Source organism: Scardinius erythrophthalmus (genome assembly GCF_964197995.2).
Source record: "Scardinius erythrophthalmus genome assembly, chromosome: 20".
NCBI lineage: Eukaryota > Metazoa > Chordata > Actinopteri > Cypriniformes > Leuciscidae > Scardinius > Scardinius erythrophthalmus.
Window position 1 is genome coordinate 21,735,777 of NC_138240.1, and position 18,471 is coordinate 21,754,247.

The window sequence follows — 18,471 nt, forward strand, 5'->3', positions numbered from 1 at the left end:
CACGCCGACTTTTTGGGACTTTGGCTTATTCACCGTATCCCCCAGAGTTAGATAAGTCCATACATACCATTTTCATCTCCGTGCGTGCCTTAACTCTGTCTGACGCACCCACCCAGGGCCGTGCACAGGGGGGTGGCCCGGTGGCTAGAGCCACTGCCCATCTGCCCTCATCGACTGAGGTGCCCCTCTTCCCCACCCCCCGCTCAAAGCATTCCACTGATTCCGCTAATCCGCTCCAGGTTTTCCCGCTCACTCCGCAGCATCACTCACAGTATAGGAAGGTATGCTATACCTTTTACGCATTAAAAGGTAGGCTATGCAAGACAGTGGTTGAATCTACAAAAAAAAAAAAAAATGTATTTATGTCGGTAATGTTTTGCTCTTGGTTTTCTACTAGTGCTAACAACTTGTACAACATCCACATTCTTAGAATTAGCTGCTTGTCTAATCAAATTATTGTACTCTCGATCAGATCTAATACAAATAACAAATTTTTCTGTTGTTGGCACACTTTGTAGACAAGGTAAACTGGGTAAACCAAACCCTGGGTATTTTTGAGAAAATGAAAGCTCAGACTAGCCTGGGTTTCCCCATACTGCCTTGCTCGCAGAGCGATTTTATTCACGCTGCTAGGCAGTCTGGACACCATGGACCAAATTTCCCCCTGAAAAAGGGAACCAATCACAGAACGGGGAGGGAGCAGCAAGACGATGACGACACCGAAGCAGTTTGTTTATATCTATGGATCCAACATGGCATCAGACTCGACGTTACCTTCTACCCTCATGTTTATCTTGCACAAACGGTAATATTCGCTAAACGCCATCGTGTACAAATAAATCATTTGATAGACATTCATAGCGCCCAATAAACGGCTCTGGGCATTCGTAAACCACGCCTCAAATACGAGAAAATGAACACGTGGTTCCCAGACCAAGTCTCAAATGAGACTTGGTCTGACGTTAGCCAGGCTAAGCTCAGACGGGCGAATCTAGAAATCTTCCCCTTATGTGGTCATACGGGGAAAGGTTACCTCCCCTTTCTCTGCTTGGCCCGCCCATGATTAAATGAGCTGCGCGAGCGCGATATTGGTTTTTCCTCGAGAGACATCATGGCTTGCAAATGAGCGAAGATTGGCAGTTGCTCAGTGTTTGGATGTACAAATGAACACAAAAGTATTTTTTTAGTTCCTTCATCCGAGCCTCTGAAGAACCAGTGGGTTATGTGAATTTCTGATGTGTAATTGTTCAAGTTCAGACAGATAATCTTTCTCTCAAAGTCGTTCAATACTGTTTATGCATCAGTAAATTAAGCCAGTGACTAAACGATCAACTTCACGTCGTTTCTCTTAGTAGAATGAAAATAATCTTACTTAAACTGTGATTAATATATATACAGAAAGTGATCAAAGAACAGTCCCTTTCCAATCGCCCAAGCTGTCAATCACACAGTGCAAGTTTATCTGGACACTTGCCAAAACTCGTTATGAAATCAATGATGCTGTTACGCTGCACAACGAAGCTCTTATTGTACTTACCTCATGTTTGCATTGGTGAAAGCATTAGTCAGAGTGCAGAAACTGTTGCAATGATAAGATCTTCATTCACGCGATCAACAGACTGTCATCTGCTCAATGCTCATCACTGCAACCTTTTATGTGATGGGAATAGATCTAAATACTTAAAAAACTTCTCACGATTCGTTAATCTCGATAGCTGTAATAGTAAAAACGTATAATAGCTGTAATAGAAAAGTATTCGAGAGAGTTCCACATGTAATGCTAGCTGTTTCATATGCAAGCATGTCAGCCAATCACAGCAGTGGGCGTTTACACTGAAGTCTCACAGCAGCCAATCACAGCAGTGGGCATTTACTCTGAAGTCTTACAGCCAATCACAGCAGTGGGCGTTTACACTGAAGTCTCACAGCCAATCACAGCAGTGGGTGTTTACACTGAAGTCTCACAGCCAATCACAGCAGTGGGCATTTACACTGAAGTCTCACAGCCAATCACAATAGTGGGCGTTTACACTGAAGCCTCACAGCCAATCACAGCAGTGGGTGTTTACACTGAAGTCTCACAGCAGACACGCCCCTTCAAACAGAGCGTTCAAATTAGAGGCTAAAATCAGGCTAGGAAATATGCTTTTTCTAAATTATAACAACTTTTGATACCAACATAGCAACATTATAAGGGCACCCCAGGAAACATTCTAAAATAATAAAATAATCCATGCAATGGGATCTTTAAGATCTTTTAGGACATGGTACCAAATAGAAAGGTTGTGCTGTAAAAAGAAAAGGTAAATACCAAAATGTAAAACGGTGAATAGTTTCTGTTATTATCACCAATGTGTAATTGTGAATCATAAAAAAATAGGTTATCAAGATCTTTCAGGACATGGTACCAAATAAAAAAGTGTTGCTGTAAATGGAACAGGTAAATATAAAAATGTAAAACAGCAAATAGTTTGTTATTATCAGCAATGTGTAATTGTGATGTTCTATCAAAACATCTACAATAAAGTCTACAATGTATTTGAGTTTGTGCTGTCTTCTCTTTTAATTGTATATTTTGTAATAACTGGATAATTTATGTTAACAAGCAGCCACCCCCATAGTGCCCCTTTTTTTGGTTTAGGCCACTGCCCCTCAAAATGTCTGTGCACGGCCCTGCACCCACCGCTCTAGCCTAGCTTAGCACAAAGACTGGAGGTAAACGGCTCCAGCTAGCATACTGCCTAGAGCCCTGCACGGGGCAAAACATCCAGCCCTAACCAAGACCTGGCCCGTGGTGTTCAAGCCTTAATCCGGCCCCAGCCCGAAAACATCTGCAATTTTTCAGCCCGAACCCGACCCGAGACCAACATCAATATCACTTTGAGCTCTCTCTGACGCGCGCTCTCTGGTGCGCGATGTCTCTGCTAGACGCACACACATGCACACGCGCACTACGAGGTAAAATTTTATTATAGGCCTCAAACATAACTACCACCACCGACAATTATGCCCACAAATATTAATACAGACTGTCCATTACAGAGAAGCATAAGCATGCAGTAGAGAATATTATATAGCCAAATGTGATCCAGCAGTAAATTAAGATTTACGGCCTACCTTTTTTTGATGTCAAGTGACTTTACTGAAGAACAACGTTTCAAAGAACTCTTCGCCAACTGGCTAACGTTAAATAATAATAAAATATAATAAAGAAAAAAAAATATGTTGAACTGAGTAGGCTCATTCACTGTTTACTCGTGATCGTTGAGAAGAAAAAGAATAGCATCTACTGTTGAAGGCTTCAGGCTCGGTAATCAAATCAAAACTCTTTCAAAATGCAGCTTTTCCTGAAGTATTGGGAACTTTTAGTAACTCCTTATGCTCCAACTTCTCCCCGTTGCTCTGCATGGTCAACTGTCACCATTGCACGTGCGTCGAGTTACTTGAGTAATCGCATATTGCGTTGCATATTTATAATATTATCAATATAAAAATATTTCATACCGTAGACTGCGCTCTGCACGTATACTATGGGCACGATGAAAGGAGAAAAGCTAAATGAGCCCGAGTCCGACCAAAGCCCAATCTGTAAAAAAAAAAAAAAAAATTGACCCGACTGCTCCCAATAAGTGACAAAATAACGCCAACATTTTCCTATTTACATGTTGTGATTTGTATAGTCACAGTGTGTACAAATAACATGGTCATATATTCTCAGAAGGCGAAGCACTGCTACTTGGGCGGAGTGATTTGCTCGCAGCGCCTGAGAAGCCCCGTGGTGAGGAGCAGAGTTCGCTCAGAATTGGAGTAAATCACTCCGCAGAAGTAGCAGTGCTTCGCCTTCTGAGAATATAGTTCCCAGTATGTATAAGGTTAGAAGATGGTTGTGTCTCATGTGACCTTGTTATTCATACAAGCTGTGACTATACAAATCACAACATGTAAATAGGAAAATGTTGGCGTTATACTAGACTAGCTGTGGGTGCGTCAGACAGAGTTACAGCACGCATGGAGATGAAAAAGGTATGTATGGGCTTATCTAACTCTGGGGGATAAGGTGAATAAGCTAAAGTCCCAAAAAGTCGGCGTGTTCCTTTAAGAGTGTATGCAATTTTGTTCGCAGCCTCTTATCTATGAGTGAGCCATTGAATCATTCACTCAACAAATCATTCGTAAACCCTGATTCATTCAGGAATGAAACCAGTTTCATTCCTCAGAGATATGAACGATTGATTTTGTTGTTGCTTGGAACTATTTTCAAACTATTTCACTTGTAATCGTGCTATGGGCAAAAACAACTAAAATCCCTGAAAATATCTTCTTTTGTGCAAGGATAAACAGTCCATACCATTATATGCATCAGTACAACCTGCTGAACAGACTTGTTCGTCTATCCCTCATAGCCTCATTTTCATTTCTGTTCGATTAAACATGATGTCTATTCTAGAACACAATCATCTCAGTCTCCTTTTAAGTAAAAATATTTCAAGTTTACTCTATACTATGAGGAGAAATGTTTCTCTCTGGGGTGAATCAATAAATCTGAACATGCCCCCCTCGCTGTTGGAAGATGAATCTAACGTAATAAGGCCCAGTAATGGCCCTCAACATCAATAAGTCTGAAATTCAATAGAGATTGGACCATTTCAATTGCTTTCTTGGCGAAAAGTGCAGAGCCCTTTTGTTTTTCAGTGTCAATCATTAGTCTCAAAGTGGCTCAGTACTTTGTCCTTCAAGCCAGCATCAGGAGAGCCCTTTCATTCTCAAGTATAGGGTGACTCCATCATTTTCCAATTGAGAGGCATAGATTTAGGCAGTCCATGTGCAATGAAAGCAGATTTTAATCTTTAGTCACAAAGCAACTGGATGTTTGAATAAAACCTGTACTCTATGCCATCAGATTTTGGCATTTCTTCTCACTATTAAATAAATAAGTACAATTTGCAAATAGACACATTCATATTCTTGACATTTCTGAAGACCCAAGAATATCTGAATCAGAAATGATAAATAGTCACAAAGTACCACTGTACACTATGAATCCTAAGATAAATGCTAGCTGCCTGTCTTTGGTTCAGTGCCAACTAGAGCTGCACAATTCTGGATAAATTAAGAATCCCTTTTTTTGTTTGTTTGTTTCAAAAAGAGATCACGATTCTCCTACAATTCTGAACAGACAACTAAACAAAATAGCATGCAATTTACTAGAGGTTCTGACTAAATATTTTAATAATTTAAATGTTTCTTTTTTTTTTATGGTTTGAATGAATAATTCAATGACTCACATATTAATACTTCACTTGTTTCATTACTGGATGAATCAGTTTTTTTTTCTTAAATGAATGATTCAATACATTTTTTAACAGTCACTTGTCGCCACCGTGGCATAACGATGTAATCGATACAATCATTATTGCAAGCACCAATCGTTACATCAAGTATCAAGACATCCTTACTATAAACTTTTATCCCAGTACTTCTGTGAATATTTGTACCACGGAAATAACAATACTGTGTGGTGGAAAAGAGGAAAGTTTGTGAAGCTGTTTCATAGCTAGCCTAACTGCTTTCTCTGGGTCAGCGGCAGTGGCAACGCATATTTGAATGTTCCGGAAAAAGAGCCTTCCATAGCAAAGAGAAGCATTAAAATATATGAATTCCCCACAGGCCTGAAGAGCATTGGACTAAGATTCATTACCACACAAACTGACTTTTAAGTGTTAGATTTCTTATATATATATATATATATATATATATATATATATATATATATATATATATATATATATATATATATATATATATATATATATATATATATATATATATATATATATATTTGATAATGAATCTCAGTCCAATGCTTTTTTTGTGTGTGTACATGAAAAACTGTTAGCAGTGCTCATTTTAGGGTTCTCTCTGAGAATAGAGAATCTAAAAGGACTTTTCTAACCCTTGGAGGCAGACAGGCTGTAATTTGAGCAGTGAGCGGTCTGCTCAGGTATAATAGAGGAGTCCTGGCGAGAAGTGAAATGTGCTTTATCTTGATGCCAGAGCACTTTCTGCCCAAACAATCCAAGAAAGCCTTTTCTAAACTCAAGACATATGAAAACACAAAACAACCCTATCCTTTTGGTTTAAACACATTATCAGGCTGAGTACTTCATTTGAAAAATAAGAAAGATGGAGAAAAGTCTGTCTAAAACTAGGATGGGGGGGGAGAGAAAAAAATCATTACAATCAAACAAAAAGGAAGAGTGCAATGTGCTAGGAAATTACAACTAATACACTAAAAGTGAGTGAACAAATTATGGAACAAATAAGACAAGCATTATTTGCTTCATTGGCTGGTTAATGCAGTAGAAAGAGAAGGAGGCCCAGTTTCAGAGTCTGTCGTCCTGCTATAAAGTTGTAGCTGTACGTGAGGGAATAAGAGATACTACTATTGATTGGGTCTAAGCAATTTCAATTCCTGAACACATGGGATGTCCATCAATTGTCACTTTGACCATGAGCGTCTAGGAGGATGTAGCTGAAGAACATGAATGTTTTATTTCCAAGAGACTATGGCCGAAAAGAATCAAATTTAAAACATATTACACATATCACACTGGTCAAAATGGATGGAGTAATAAAAAAATAAAATAAAAAACTCTCCCACTCAGACATCATCATCATCAGAATCAAAAACATATCACACAATGATCTGCGAATCATTTGGTTTTTAGCAACCAGTCTGTAATAATAATAATAATAATAAGAAAAATATCAAATGTAACTATACATTAATTTACATCGGACTGAAGATGAAACAAACACTGAGAGGGAACTTTGCCTCTGCATTTGAGAAGTTTCACTAAATGCCACTGATGAGCAATGAGTTTCAAATTGAAGGTTCATTCACTGTTTTTGTTTTGTATTTACTCATGGCAAAGAGTAATCCTTGATTTTTTTCACAGAAACCCGTACAAGAATTTATGTATTATAGGAGCTTTTGCATTACTGTAAATACTTTGGAATAAACTTAGCTTCTGTCAAACTTTTGTCAAGTATTTATTTCATTGGACATTGGTGGTTTTGCTTTGAAAAACAATGGTTAATGTATTGCAGAATATAAAACATCTTGCCTGTTTGTCATATTGTGCAATAGTTAAAGTAAGAACTGGGAGCTTGGAAAGTTTTATGAAGTTTTATGACTTCCAGGTCCTATTCTTTGAAGTATTAATATCTTGTTGGGAACCCAGCTGGTACATCAATATTTTTTGCACCTCTCCATTTGATTCCAGCAGTGAGAACAGATGTAATTAGACATGTAAATCACAGCAGGGTCTTTAGCGGTATGCTAATTAAAGGTGCATTTACAAAGAAGGGAGGGTGTATGAATTAAATACACTCTGCATGCTGCTGGGAGTGTATCTAGTAGGCTACTACATTCCACAGAGACCCACTTCTAACTGTACTTTCTGTCTGACTCGAACTTTAGAGTGCACTAAAGGGCACTTGAACAACCGTGTTTGCCAATTGGATTTTGAAGGAAAAGATTTTAAGACTGGAGAGAATGTCTGCAAAATACAATAATGAATAATGAAGACTGCCAACTTTTGTAATCACGTTTAATAGTAGGGTTGTTTGAGAACAAGTTCTTTTACGTAGCTACCTTGATATAATTTCACTGACCACTTGTTTAGTCTCCTGTAAATCCTCAATGGTCCAAAAATCACACTCCACAAATGTATATTTAATAAAGTATGTTCATGATTGAATTGGATTGGATTGGATTTTGTCATGCTTTTATTCAGCAAGGACACATTCAATTTATCAAAAGTTACAGTAAAGATGATGTAACCAAAGATTTCAAATAAATGCTTTTCTTTTAAACTTTCAATTTGTCAAAGAATACTGAGAGGGGAATGTAACACAGTTTCCACAAAAATATTAAAGGGATACTTCAGGATTTAGCATTAAGCTTTGGATTAGTAGAAAACCTGTAGTATTTTCGAATTACCGTGCTTTCCACCCTCATATCCCCCTGAGAGGAGAGATTTGTGTATTTCGTCATTTTGCGTCATCGGAGGATTTTCTGTCCAGAGGCTAAAGACTACAGCCAGTAGTAGGGGCTGTTCCGCATGTGTTCAGCCCGCCCATAGAGGGTGGGATCTCACTCACAGAATGTACACACAGTGTCAGCCGTCTTTCTTTGGAAGCTAAGCTTGAAGGCTCTTGTTCTGCGGAGAAAGCTGAGTAGTAGGAGAAAGCTGAGTAGTAGGGGTTACCATCCTCCTTTTCCCGGACTTGTCCGGCGGGCGAGATCGTTCAAAATGTACGGGATTCAGCTTTTGCTTTCTGCGGTCGCCATTCATTGTTTACATGCACACCTCTTGTTTCAATCTAACTGAATTCATTCCGATTGGTGAATCTGAATGTAGTGTTTACATGAACGCTAAACAAGTGATCGGTTGATGTGCGTTTTAACATTGCTAAGAAAATTCCCGCACCTCCGTGAGAGACACGAGACCGGCGTGTCTCAGGAATGACGCCACCGGCCTCGCGCCGTTCTCCCGTGGCCGTCAGCCTCGTCCTCGCCACAGTAAAAATGATGAATGGCGACTGTAGAACGCTAAAGCCGAATCCCGGACATTTTGGGCGATCTCGAAATCCCAGGCAAACTCGTCACGGAGACTCACTGGTAGCCTAACCTTGTTGTTTTCAACTGTGCTCTCTAACCGGTAGGCGTGGCCTCCTAGGGCAGTGAAGCAAGTGCATTCTGGGAGTTGTTGTCTTTCATCCACATAAGCCAAAAATACATTTTCTGGCTTTTCTCAGTCAAGAAAGCTCCAAATTAAAACATTTCTTCACATTTCTTCTACATAAATGACCTATTTTAAATACACATTCATCTTTCCAGAGGTGAAGTATCCCTTTAATCACTAAAACTATTTTCAACATCGATAATAATAAATGTTTCTTCAGCACTGAATTAGCATATTAGAATGATTTCTGACACTGATGGCTGGAGTAATAGATTTGCTAATGCCATCACATAATTAAATTACATTTTGAATAAATAAAAACAATCATTTTCATTTAAAAAAATGCAGCCTTGGTGAGCATTCTATATTCTATGACCCCGAGGATTTATAAACAGTTGTTCATTCATAAAATGTTTTAGATGCTGTCAATATGTTATTAATGTATGCATTAGTGTCTGCAAATGTATGAAAATGTGTGCTGGAACCAACTACTAACGAGATCATGCACAGTTCTGTTATAGACTGTTCAGAATAAGATAGCCAACCAAACAGCAAAGAAATGACTATAAATGAAAAGGACAGAGGACTATGTGTGTGGTTGGACTGGTGATGTTTGTGGGTGTTGAGAAACAGCCACTGTGTCTGTTCACTTGTTCGGCCACTGCTCCCAGATTTCCTGTAAACTTGTCTGACAATGTTTAAAATTCTCTGCAACAACAAAATACACAGACAGACAATGAAAGGCTGAGATATAGAGGGAGATGACTATAAGAAGACATTTAAGTGTTTGTGGAAGCTCTTTTGCTCCAGAGAGGATGTCCTGTCTGCTGCCTGACCCCCAGGATGCCTCTGAACCACAAACATGCTGTGGTCACAGTCAGCAACGATGACTAACTAATGGACAAGAGAGAGAAAGAATGAAAGACAGCAAAAGAAAGAGAGATGGTCATGGTTTCCCCTTATCTTGAAGAAAAAGCATTGATGTGTAAAGCTGAAGATGCCTCTGAACATGCACAGACTCAAACGCTGTCCTTTGTGAATTGCAGCTGGCCTCTTCAGGCATAAACACACATGCACAAACTTTCCCCACTTTTTCACCCCTAGGCAAAACTATAGACTGACTGCATTTCATTTTTCCATGTAGTTTCATGTTGGCTTGATGCTGTTGTGTTTTTCTGCCAAGGTCACGACTGGCTGATTTCCACACAAACTGTCAGATGACCCCTCACTCCATCAGCAGCTGCCTCAACGATGACTACCAGGCCTGCCTTGCGTCTTACACCAGACTCATTGGTGAGCTAAAGAATGTTTTTCATAATTCTGTTTGATATATACATGTACAACATTAGTAAATGCAGTGAATTTTCATAGGCTATTTATCTAGACACCAAACAAAATCAACATAACTTTTCCGAATAGCTTTTAAAATAAAATACAATTAATACATTATTATTTTTACATATACACTACTTTTCAAGCGTTTGGGGTCAGTGCTATTTTTAAAGAAATTAATACTTTAATAATTAATCATTTTATTCAGAAAGGATGCATTCAATGAATCAAAAGTGACAGTAAAGACTTTTACATTGATACAAATAATTTCTATTTCAAATAAATGCAGTTCAAATTTCTTTTCTTCAAAGAATCCTAAAAAAAATGATCAAGGTTTCCAGAAAAACATTAAGTAACTATTTTCAACATTTATAATAATAAGGAATGTTTATTGAGCATCAAATCTGAATTTCTGAAGAATCATTGGACACTGAAGATTGGAGTAATTATGCTGAAAATTCAGCTTTGTATTGAAGTAAGACACTGCATTTTAAAAATATTAAAGTAGTGCACGAACTCCATCGCACACCTGTAAGTAATAGGTGCGTAGGACAATAAGGCCAGATAGGTCGTTTCAACATATAAGGAACTCCCGCACACTATCTTAACTTGCAATTTTAAATTAATTTTTTATTAATGCACAACGTTTCGGTCACACGACCTTCATCAGGAGTACTTAAAAATATTAAAGTAGAAATAGAAGTTGTTTAAAACTGTAATAATATCTCACAATATCGCAGATTTATAGTAGTTTTTGATCAAATAAATGCAGCATTGGAGAGTGTAAAAGACTTAAAAAAACATACCGACACCACACTTTTGAACTGTAATTTATTGTATAATATACAAAAAAATTCAATCTGAAGAGAACGTGAGGGTTAAAAGCACTATTAATATTTTATCAAACATTGTATAACTTTAAATATGTATAATATTATTAATATTAATTGATTAATGATTCAATTATTAATATTAATATTAAATGTTTAAAAAAAACATTGTGCGCATCTAAATCAAATATAATTAACTACGCGGAACCAGTATTTGATACAGTGCTATGCATAAGGTTAGACACCCATACTAAAGTTGACTAAAAAGAGGAATAAAAAATCATCTTTTGGAAACTGAACTTAATGCCTTAATTTAAAAAATTAGGAAAAATCCAACCTTTAAGGACACCAATTTTCTTTGTGAATGAATAATGTATCGTAAATAAATAAATGTTCTTCCTTAAAATACAGGGTGCATAAGTTTGGACACCCCTATGTTAAATTCCCATAGAGGCAGGCAGATTTTTATTTTTAAGTATTAAAAAAAATAATAATCATTTTAGGATACTATACATCCTGATAAAGTTCCCTTGGCCTTTGGAATTAAAATAGCCCCACATCATCACATAGCCTTCACCATACCTAGAGATTGGCATGGTTTTATTTCAGTTAGCCTAATAGCTGGTTTGATTTGCATACGCTGATTTCACGCAGCCGTTATTTTGAAATCGAAAGCGAGGCTCCGGTGGGAAGAAAACCGGAAGTGTCGCCTTTAATCATAGGAGAGGCGTGAATGCGATGCCGTATTGTTGTGTTTAATGATGTTTTGTCAATTCTAAAACTGTACATACATTTCTTTCATACTTTAGACTATATACAGTGAAATTCATTTATAAATAAAATATTTTTTTTTATATTATTCAGAAAATAAAAAAAGAAGCAGGAATGAACTATATAAATATCCTATATTGGATATTAACATCCAAAAGTGTAAATTGCAAATTGTAAATTGGTAGTCCAAAGCCATTGTTGTTTATCTTTACTTCCGGGGTTTTTCCCACCGGAGCCTCACTTTCGATTTCAAAATGACGGCTGCGTGAAATCAGCGTATTGAGAGATGATCTTATGGAAAGTACTCCATGCCAATCTCTAGGTATGGTGAAGGCTATGTGATGATGTGGGGCTATTTTAATTCCAAAGGCCAAGGGAACTTTATCAGGATGCATAGTATCCTAAAAAAAAAATGTAAAAAAATACTTAAAAATAAAAATCTGCCTGCCTCTATGGGAATTTAATATAGGGGTGTCCAAACTTATGCACCCTGTATTTTAAGGAAGAACATTTATTTATTTACGATAGATTATTCATTCACAAAGAAAATTGGTGTCCTTAAAGGTTGGATTTTTCCTAATTTTTTTAATTAAGGCATTAAGTTCAGTTTCCAAAAGATGATTTTTTATTCCTCTTTTTAGTCAACTTTAGCATGGGTGTCTAAACTTATGCATAGCACTGTATATATTTTTCATTGATCAAGACGATAAATAACAAAAAGATAAAGAAATTGTTCGAAATGTTACCTCTGAAAATGAGGTAATGTTGATGCCTGTGTTCATTTCCTAATTCAATGTGATATACATTATTAGTTACTAGAATGACATTTTTTTTTTTTGATTTGTTCTCCCTATAGGTACGGACATGACTCCTAACTACGTGGACTCAGGTCACTCAAACTTCACCATCTCCCCCTGGTGTTCCTGCAAAGGCAGCGGGAATCAGGAAGAGGACTGTGAGAAGTTTCTACAGGACTTTGTGGAAAACACCTGTCTCCGTAAGTCTTTCCTCTTTTGTTATTAAAGTGTTCCATCTGTAATGTCTTTCCCGTCCAGCTTCAATCACCTCTTAGCTTTCAGCATTTGCATTCAATTCAGAATTATACTCAGCTTTCTGATAAGTAATTCAGGATATGGTACTTATATGAGCATGCGGTTGTTAAGAAATAGGATTCTTTGCTACTTTTTAAACCTGAATGCTGCAGCTACTGTTACGATGTTTGAAAGCAACCATGTTTTGTGTTTACTTTCCCTTACAAAACTCATCCCATGTGTGGAATCTCTACCCACCTCCAGAATCATAAAGTCTGATTGTTTTGTAACTACTGTCATGCTTGTTAGCAGAAAGTAAACATATCGGCTGAGGCTAAATAAGGCTTCCACCCTGGCTTGTTATCGTGTGCTGCCTTTTTCGACATTTCATGGTGACAATGTGTGACTTCAACCATTTAAAACTTTTTTTGGCTTATTTCCAAATGATAATCTAATTAAATTCATGCGGACAGATGTTTAGATTTACAGATTTTAGATTTAGTTGAACTAGTAGTTATAATGCTTAGATGGCAAGCAAACAATCAGGTCTCGTAATCATGTGTTGGATGCAGGAGAAATGGGCAGGAATAAAGATCTGAGCGACTTTGACCAGGGCCAAATTGTTGTGGCAATGCAAATGGGTCAGAGTATTTCTGAAATGGCAAGGCTTGTGGGTTGCTCCCAGTCAGCAGTGATGAGAACTTACTAACAGTGGTCCAATGAGGGATGAATCACAAACCGTCGACAGGGTGTTGGGCGCACAAGGCTCATCGACGCACAAGGACAACAAAGGCTATCCCGTCTGGTCCAGGCCAACAGAAGATCTACTGTGGGACAAGTCACACAAAATTTGAATGATGGTTATGGGAGGATTGTGTCACAATACACAGTGCATTACACTCTGCTGCGTAGCCACAGGCTAATCAGAGATTGGTGATGACCCCTGTTCACCATCAAAAGTGCCTAAAATGGGCACGCGAGCATTGGAACTGGACCTTGGAGCAGTGGAATAAGTTTGCCTGGTCTGATGAGTCTTGTTTTCTTTTACATCACGTGGATGACAGTGTACGTACAGTATGTGCCGTTTACCTGGGCAAGTGATGGTACCAGGATTCACTGTGGGACGACGACAATCCGATGGAGGGAGTGTGATGGTCTGGTCAAGGTTCTACTGTAAAACCCTGGCCATTCATTTGGACGTATATTTGACACGTGCCACCTACCTAAACATTGTTGCAGTCACACCACCAAAAACTCTGATTGTTTTCGTTCACCGTTTCTCCCTGCCTTGTTTGTCGTCATGGTCACTGATTTGATTTCATCATTGTGTTCAGGTGTGTGTGTGTCATAATCTCCATAATCTCTGAAGTTCAGTTGGTCTTGTCTATATGTAGTTGTGTTTGGATGTACCTTGTGGAAATACCTGTTGCATTAAAGCCTTGTAAACCTTCTTCATCATCCTGGTGATCTTCGAGTTATTCGTTTGTGTAGTCTCTCCTTCACAACCCGTGACAGTTGCAGACCAGGTACACCCCTTATGACAATGGTGTTCCCTGGTGGAAGTGGCCTCTGTCAGCAGGATAATGTTCCCTGCCACACTGCACACATTGTTCAGGAATGGTTTGAGGAACCAAGAGTTCAAGGTGTTGCCCTGGCCTCCAAATTCCCGCAGCACGTGTTATGAATAAAGTGGTTTTCAATTCTTAATTTCAATAGGAATGCATGCGTTTGGAAATTTCGCATGAGGGCAAAACAATTCACCACAAGGATTTTGCAATGGGTTACAATTGGTGACTGCGATGACCAATAGGAAGCTGCTAGGTTTGAGCTGCTGCTTGGTTTGCTGCTGTATGAGTTGTGCTTTATACAATGATACACTATTGACAATAGATAGTGGACCTTAAAATTTCTCTAATGTGACCACACCTTTAGCTTCGAGACAATAATAGTTCTTAAACAGTGAATAAGTGAACCTTTAGCAGATATACACTTATGTACTTCAATCTCTTCATGAAAAAATGGGCCAAAAAATCTAATGCCTGATTCTGCACTCATGGCCAATCAAATGCTCTCTAGAATAAGAATGGCCACACTCAATACCATTTATACAGGTAACTGACTAGCAATAGCATGTAACAAATCATAGTTCATAGATGTACATGTAGCTGTTGGCGAAAACGTCTTGTTTCTATACTGGCAAGTACATGATTCTTTGTCTGGGTTTTTCTCAAGAAAAGGATTTTTGGTAAAGTAGGCTCTTTTGAGGAAGAAAAGAAATACAGAAACAAAAATGGAAAAAAAAAACTGATTAGTTTACTTTGATTTGTTAAAGAAAGATGAACTTTACACTCCTTCAACAGACTTTGTTTATCACATTTCATAAAAAAATGCATTATTAGAGATACAATTAGGAGGCAAATAAAAGAGAATCTAAGATGAAGAAAATCCACACACACACACACAAAAAAATGTTTGACTGCTTGGCATGAATATCTTCCAGAGAGTGAAAGAAATAACAGAGCGGAAACTAAAACATAAGATAATACGCTACAGAGCTTCAGGCATTAGCACAGGAGACATTTCATCCGATATCCCACTGTGAGATAGGCTGAGAGAGATTTTTCAAGTCAAAACAAGCAAGGATACAGTATAATTTGCATGGATTGAATGTAAATCATGGCTCTGTTATACCAAAACTAGCGAGCTGCTTTCGTAGACTGCATTTTAAGGAATTGTAGGCACACTTCTGACATAAGGGCTGTTCCAAAAATATCTTATTTTGGGTGAATTGTAAGGTAGCATCACATATATCCTTGTTGTGGATTGAATGAGATGTTATAAATATACATGCAGAAAAGTAGTAAACAGTATTTGGGTCCTGATGTTTGATGATAGCAAACTCTTTTGAAATTAATTGTGACTCAAATGCCCTGTCTGCTTTGCATAAACAGCATTATTCTTATAGTGTAGGTACTGTAAGTGAAGTTGTTGCCTATTAAACGTGTTTTGAGCGCAAGCATGAAGGCATGAAGGCATGAAGGCTCACTAAATTGTGAGACAGCCAGTGGATGTGTGTCCTGGTTTGTTTTTCTAGCAATTAACTGATCCAAAATCTGCAAGCGTTGCAGGATTAGCATTTAGCTGAACTGCTGACCCCCATATACAGCTAACTAATGCCTCATTCCTCTCAAACTTGGAGAGGAAGACACATATTCTTCTCCTCAAGGGACCTAGCGATTTAAAGTCTCTCTGACTTTCTGACTTCCTACAGAAAAAAATATCTTATGAAAATGTGCTTTGAATCTATGATTTCTTTTCTCTCTTTTTTTCCTGCAGGAAATGCCATCCAGGCCTTTGGTTATGGGTCACTACCCAAGCCTGATCCTCAGCCTACTACAGGCTCAGTGAAGCCTGATCTTGAGCCCACTGCCAGTGTCCCTAAAACAACCATGGAAACTGGGGAGGATCCCTGCATCATCTCTCCCTGTCCGAATTTAAACGTAAGTCAAATTTGAGGGGGTCAGGAAGTTTTAGCATTGTATATTGCATTGTATTACAGGTAAGTTCATTGCAATGTACTTATTTTATATTGTTTATCTAATTTATTTTAACCAATTATTTTGAGAAGTCTTTTACCGTTACAGGTGTAAGGATCAAACGTAAATTTGAATGATAATGTAAATGTTAATCAGTAAAACCCTTGTGAAAGAGAAGTGCACCTAATTGTATTGAATGTGCTCTTGTAGTGTACTTAAAATCTTACAAGTATATTTTTAAAAACTGTACTTGCAGACAATATAATATTAATGAAATAAAAGGCAACTTACGTGTACCTAAAGAGAGTACACTTTCATGACTGTTTCTGAACACACTTATGTCCACTTTGTAATAATGTCAAATTCAAATATTTACTTTAAAGTACATTTTAAATCTTTGTTTTATTTAATCTTTTGCCATGCTCCTTTTGCCAAATACACTTATCTAATGTGTTGACTAATATACTAAAGTGGTGCGTTATTAATATTAATTTAATATTATATTGAAATGTTAATATGTTTTAACCCTCTATTGCACGCATTATTAATTAGACATTGTAAAAAATGTTTTGCATGTTTTTATTACTTAACATGAGCTAAATAACAGATATATATAAAAAAAATCAAAAAAAAAGTTTAAAGGGGGGTCGTTGGTAAATTTTTGCCATATGGCAACAATATGCAATCGTGGAAAGTACCATAAAATCAAAAAAAAAATTAAAAAAACTAATTTTATTTAAAACAAGACTCAACAAATCCATCTCATACTTAGTGAAATGTTTAAACAAACATTTATACAGTAAAAACATTATATAATTTCAACAGTTATCTGAAATGTCTGGTAATAATAACCAGGAACCTGGAACCTGTCTCACTGAAATACACTATTCATTTGTTTAATTTCATTTAGTCATTTTTTTTGCTGTTTCATTTCATTTAATTCTCTTCATGACTTGTGAAAGTCAGTGAAGCAGAGGAAAACTAAACACTTGGAGCACTTGCTTCTTACAATGCCCTTGCATCCTGGCATTTTGCATCTGCCCTTCTCAGATGCATGCAAGGGCCAGTGGTCTGTGCGGTCTCTGCGGACAAGATCTGGAGGGACAAAGCTTTGGGGCCCTCTTTTATTTTTCCCCACCACAACAGCTTGTGAAGGTCTAATGTTTTTACCTTTAAAATATAAGCAAAAGTTGTAAACATAGTCAAATAAAGGCAATTAACATGCAATTAAATGTCCACAAACATCTCATTAAGTCCACACTCGATTTAAAAAAGTGTACTTCTTTTTCGCAAGGATAAGTCTAATAAGAAATGGATGCGTCTTAGTCACTGTTGCAGAAAGAGAAAGAAGCAGCTGTGTCAATGAATTCAAATACTGAACTTGTTGCTTAGTAAATATTTAGATCTTACCACTAACACAGCTGCATTTATACAGAACATCAATTAAAAACTTTACTCATTATTTTCAGTCAAACATGCTGTTGCAAAAAAAAAAAACAAAACAAAAAAAACATGGAAACATATTTACACATAGGAATATTGTATGCTAACTGCTACTTTCCGTTTAATTAGAAGTGATTGGACTTGTTGACGATAGTCAAGCTGTAGAATAAACAACTGACAAGATATAAATTAGTTGACATTTGTACCTTTGTTCGGTTAATTGCACACAAACACACACACGTTGCTTTGCACAGTCTTTCACCTGAGTGTAACATACTCTCCAGAGATGTTGATGGGTCCGTAATTAACATATTAAAGTTGAAAATGTAAAATGATTGAGTGCGCCTCAGAAAACAGCACAAATAGACAAGACAGAAAAATGTGTCTTCACAATTTCCCCAAGGAGCCACAAAACTGCATGTCGCTATTTACACTGCATGATGTGTTTGTGTGCGTATGTGTACGACTGCACGTGCTGGGCCAGTAGAGCAATGTTTAATTTATTGTAAAAAATTATAATTAGTTCATTACCCAAGCAGGAAGTTTATAATCAGAGAATGCCTGAGGGGAAACATTGTCAAACTTTACCATTCTCCAGCAATTCAAAAACGTGTCAGATTTGCATCACAGATTCACCCTATTGCTGAAGCTCATATTTTTTCTTCTGGTCCCACTCAAACGAAAGATGAATAGTTTGCCATGGGCCATTTTTCTCATTCTGACAGGTAGAGAGAAAATGGGCAAAGTCTCGCTCTGTTTACCGTGTTTTAATTCCAGG

The 18,471-nt window shown here is 37.4% G+C and overlaps 1 protein-coding gene across 2 annotated transcripts in view; it reads left to right on the forward strand.

The window, feature by feature from the left end:
* Positions 1–18,471, forward strand: part of gfra2a (GDNF family receptor alpha 2a) — a 99,430-nt gene that overhangs the window by 69,088 nt on the left and 11,871 nt on the right. For both annotated transcript variants that reach the window (XM_081348933.1, XM_081348934.1), the window contains exons 5-7: positions 9,934–10,043; positions 12,540–12,680; positions 16,051–16,214. In XM_081348933.1, the coding sequence (XP_081205059.1) occupies positions 9,934–10,043; positions 12,540–12,680; positions 16,051–16,214 (415 nt within the window). The remainder of the gene's footprint in view (positions 1–9,933; positions 10,044–12,539; positions 12,681–16,050; positions 16,215–18,471) is intronic.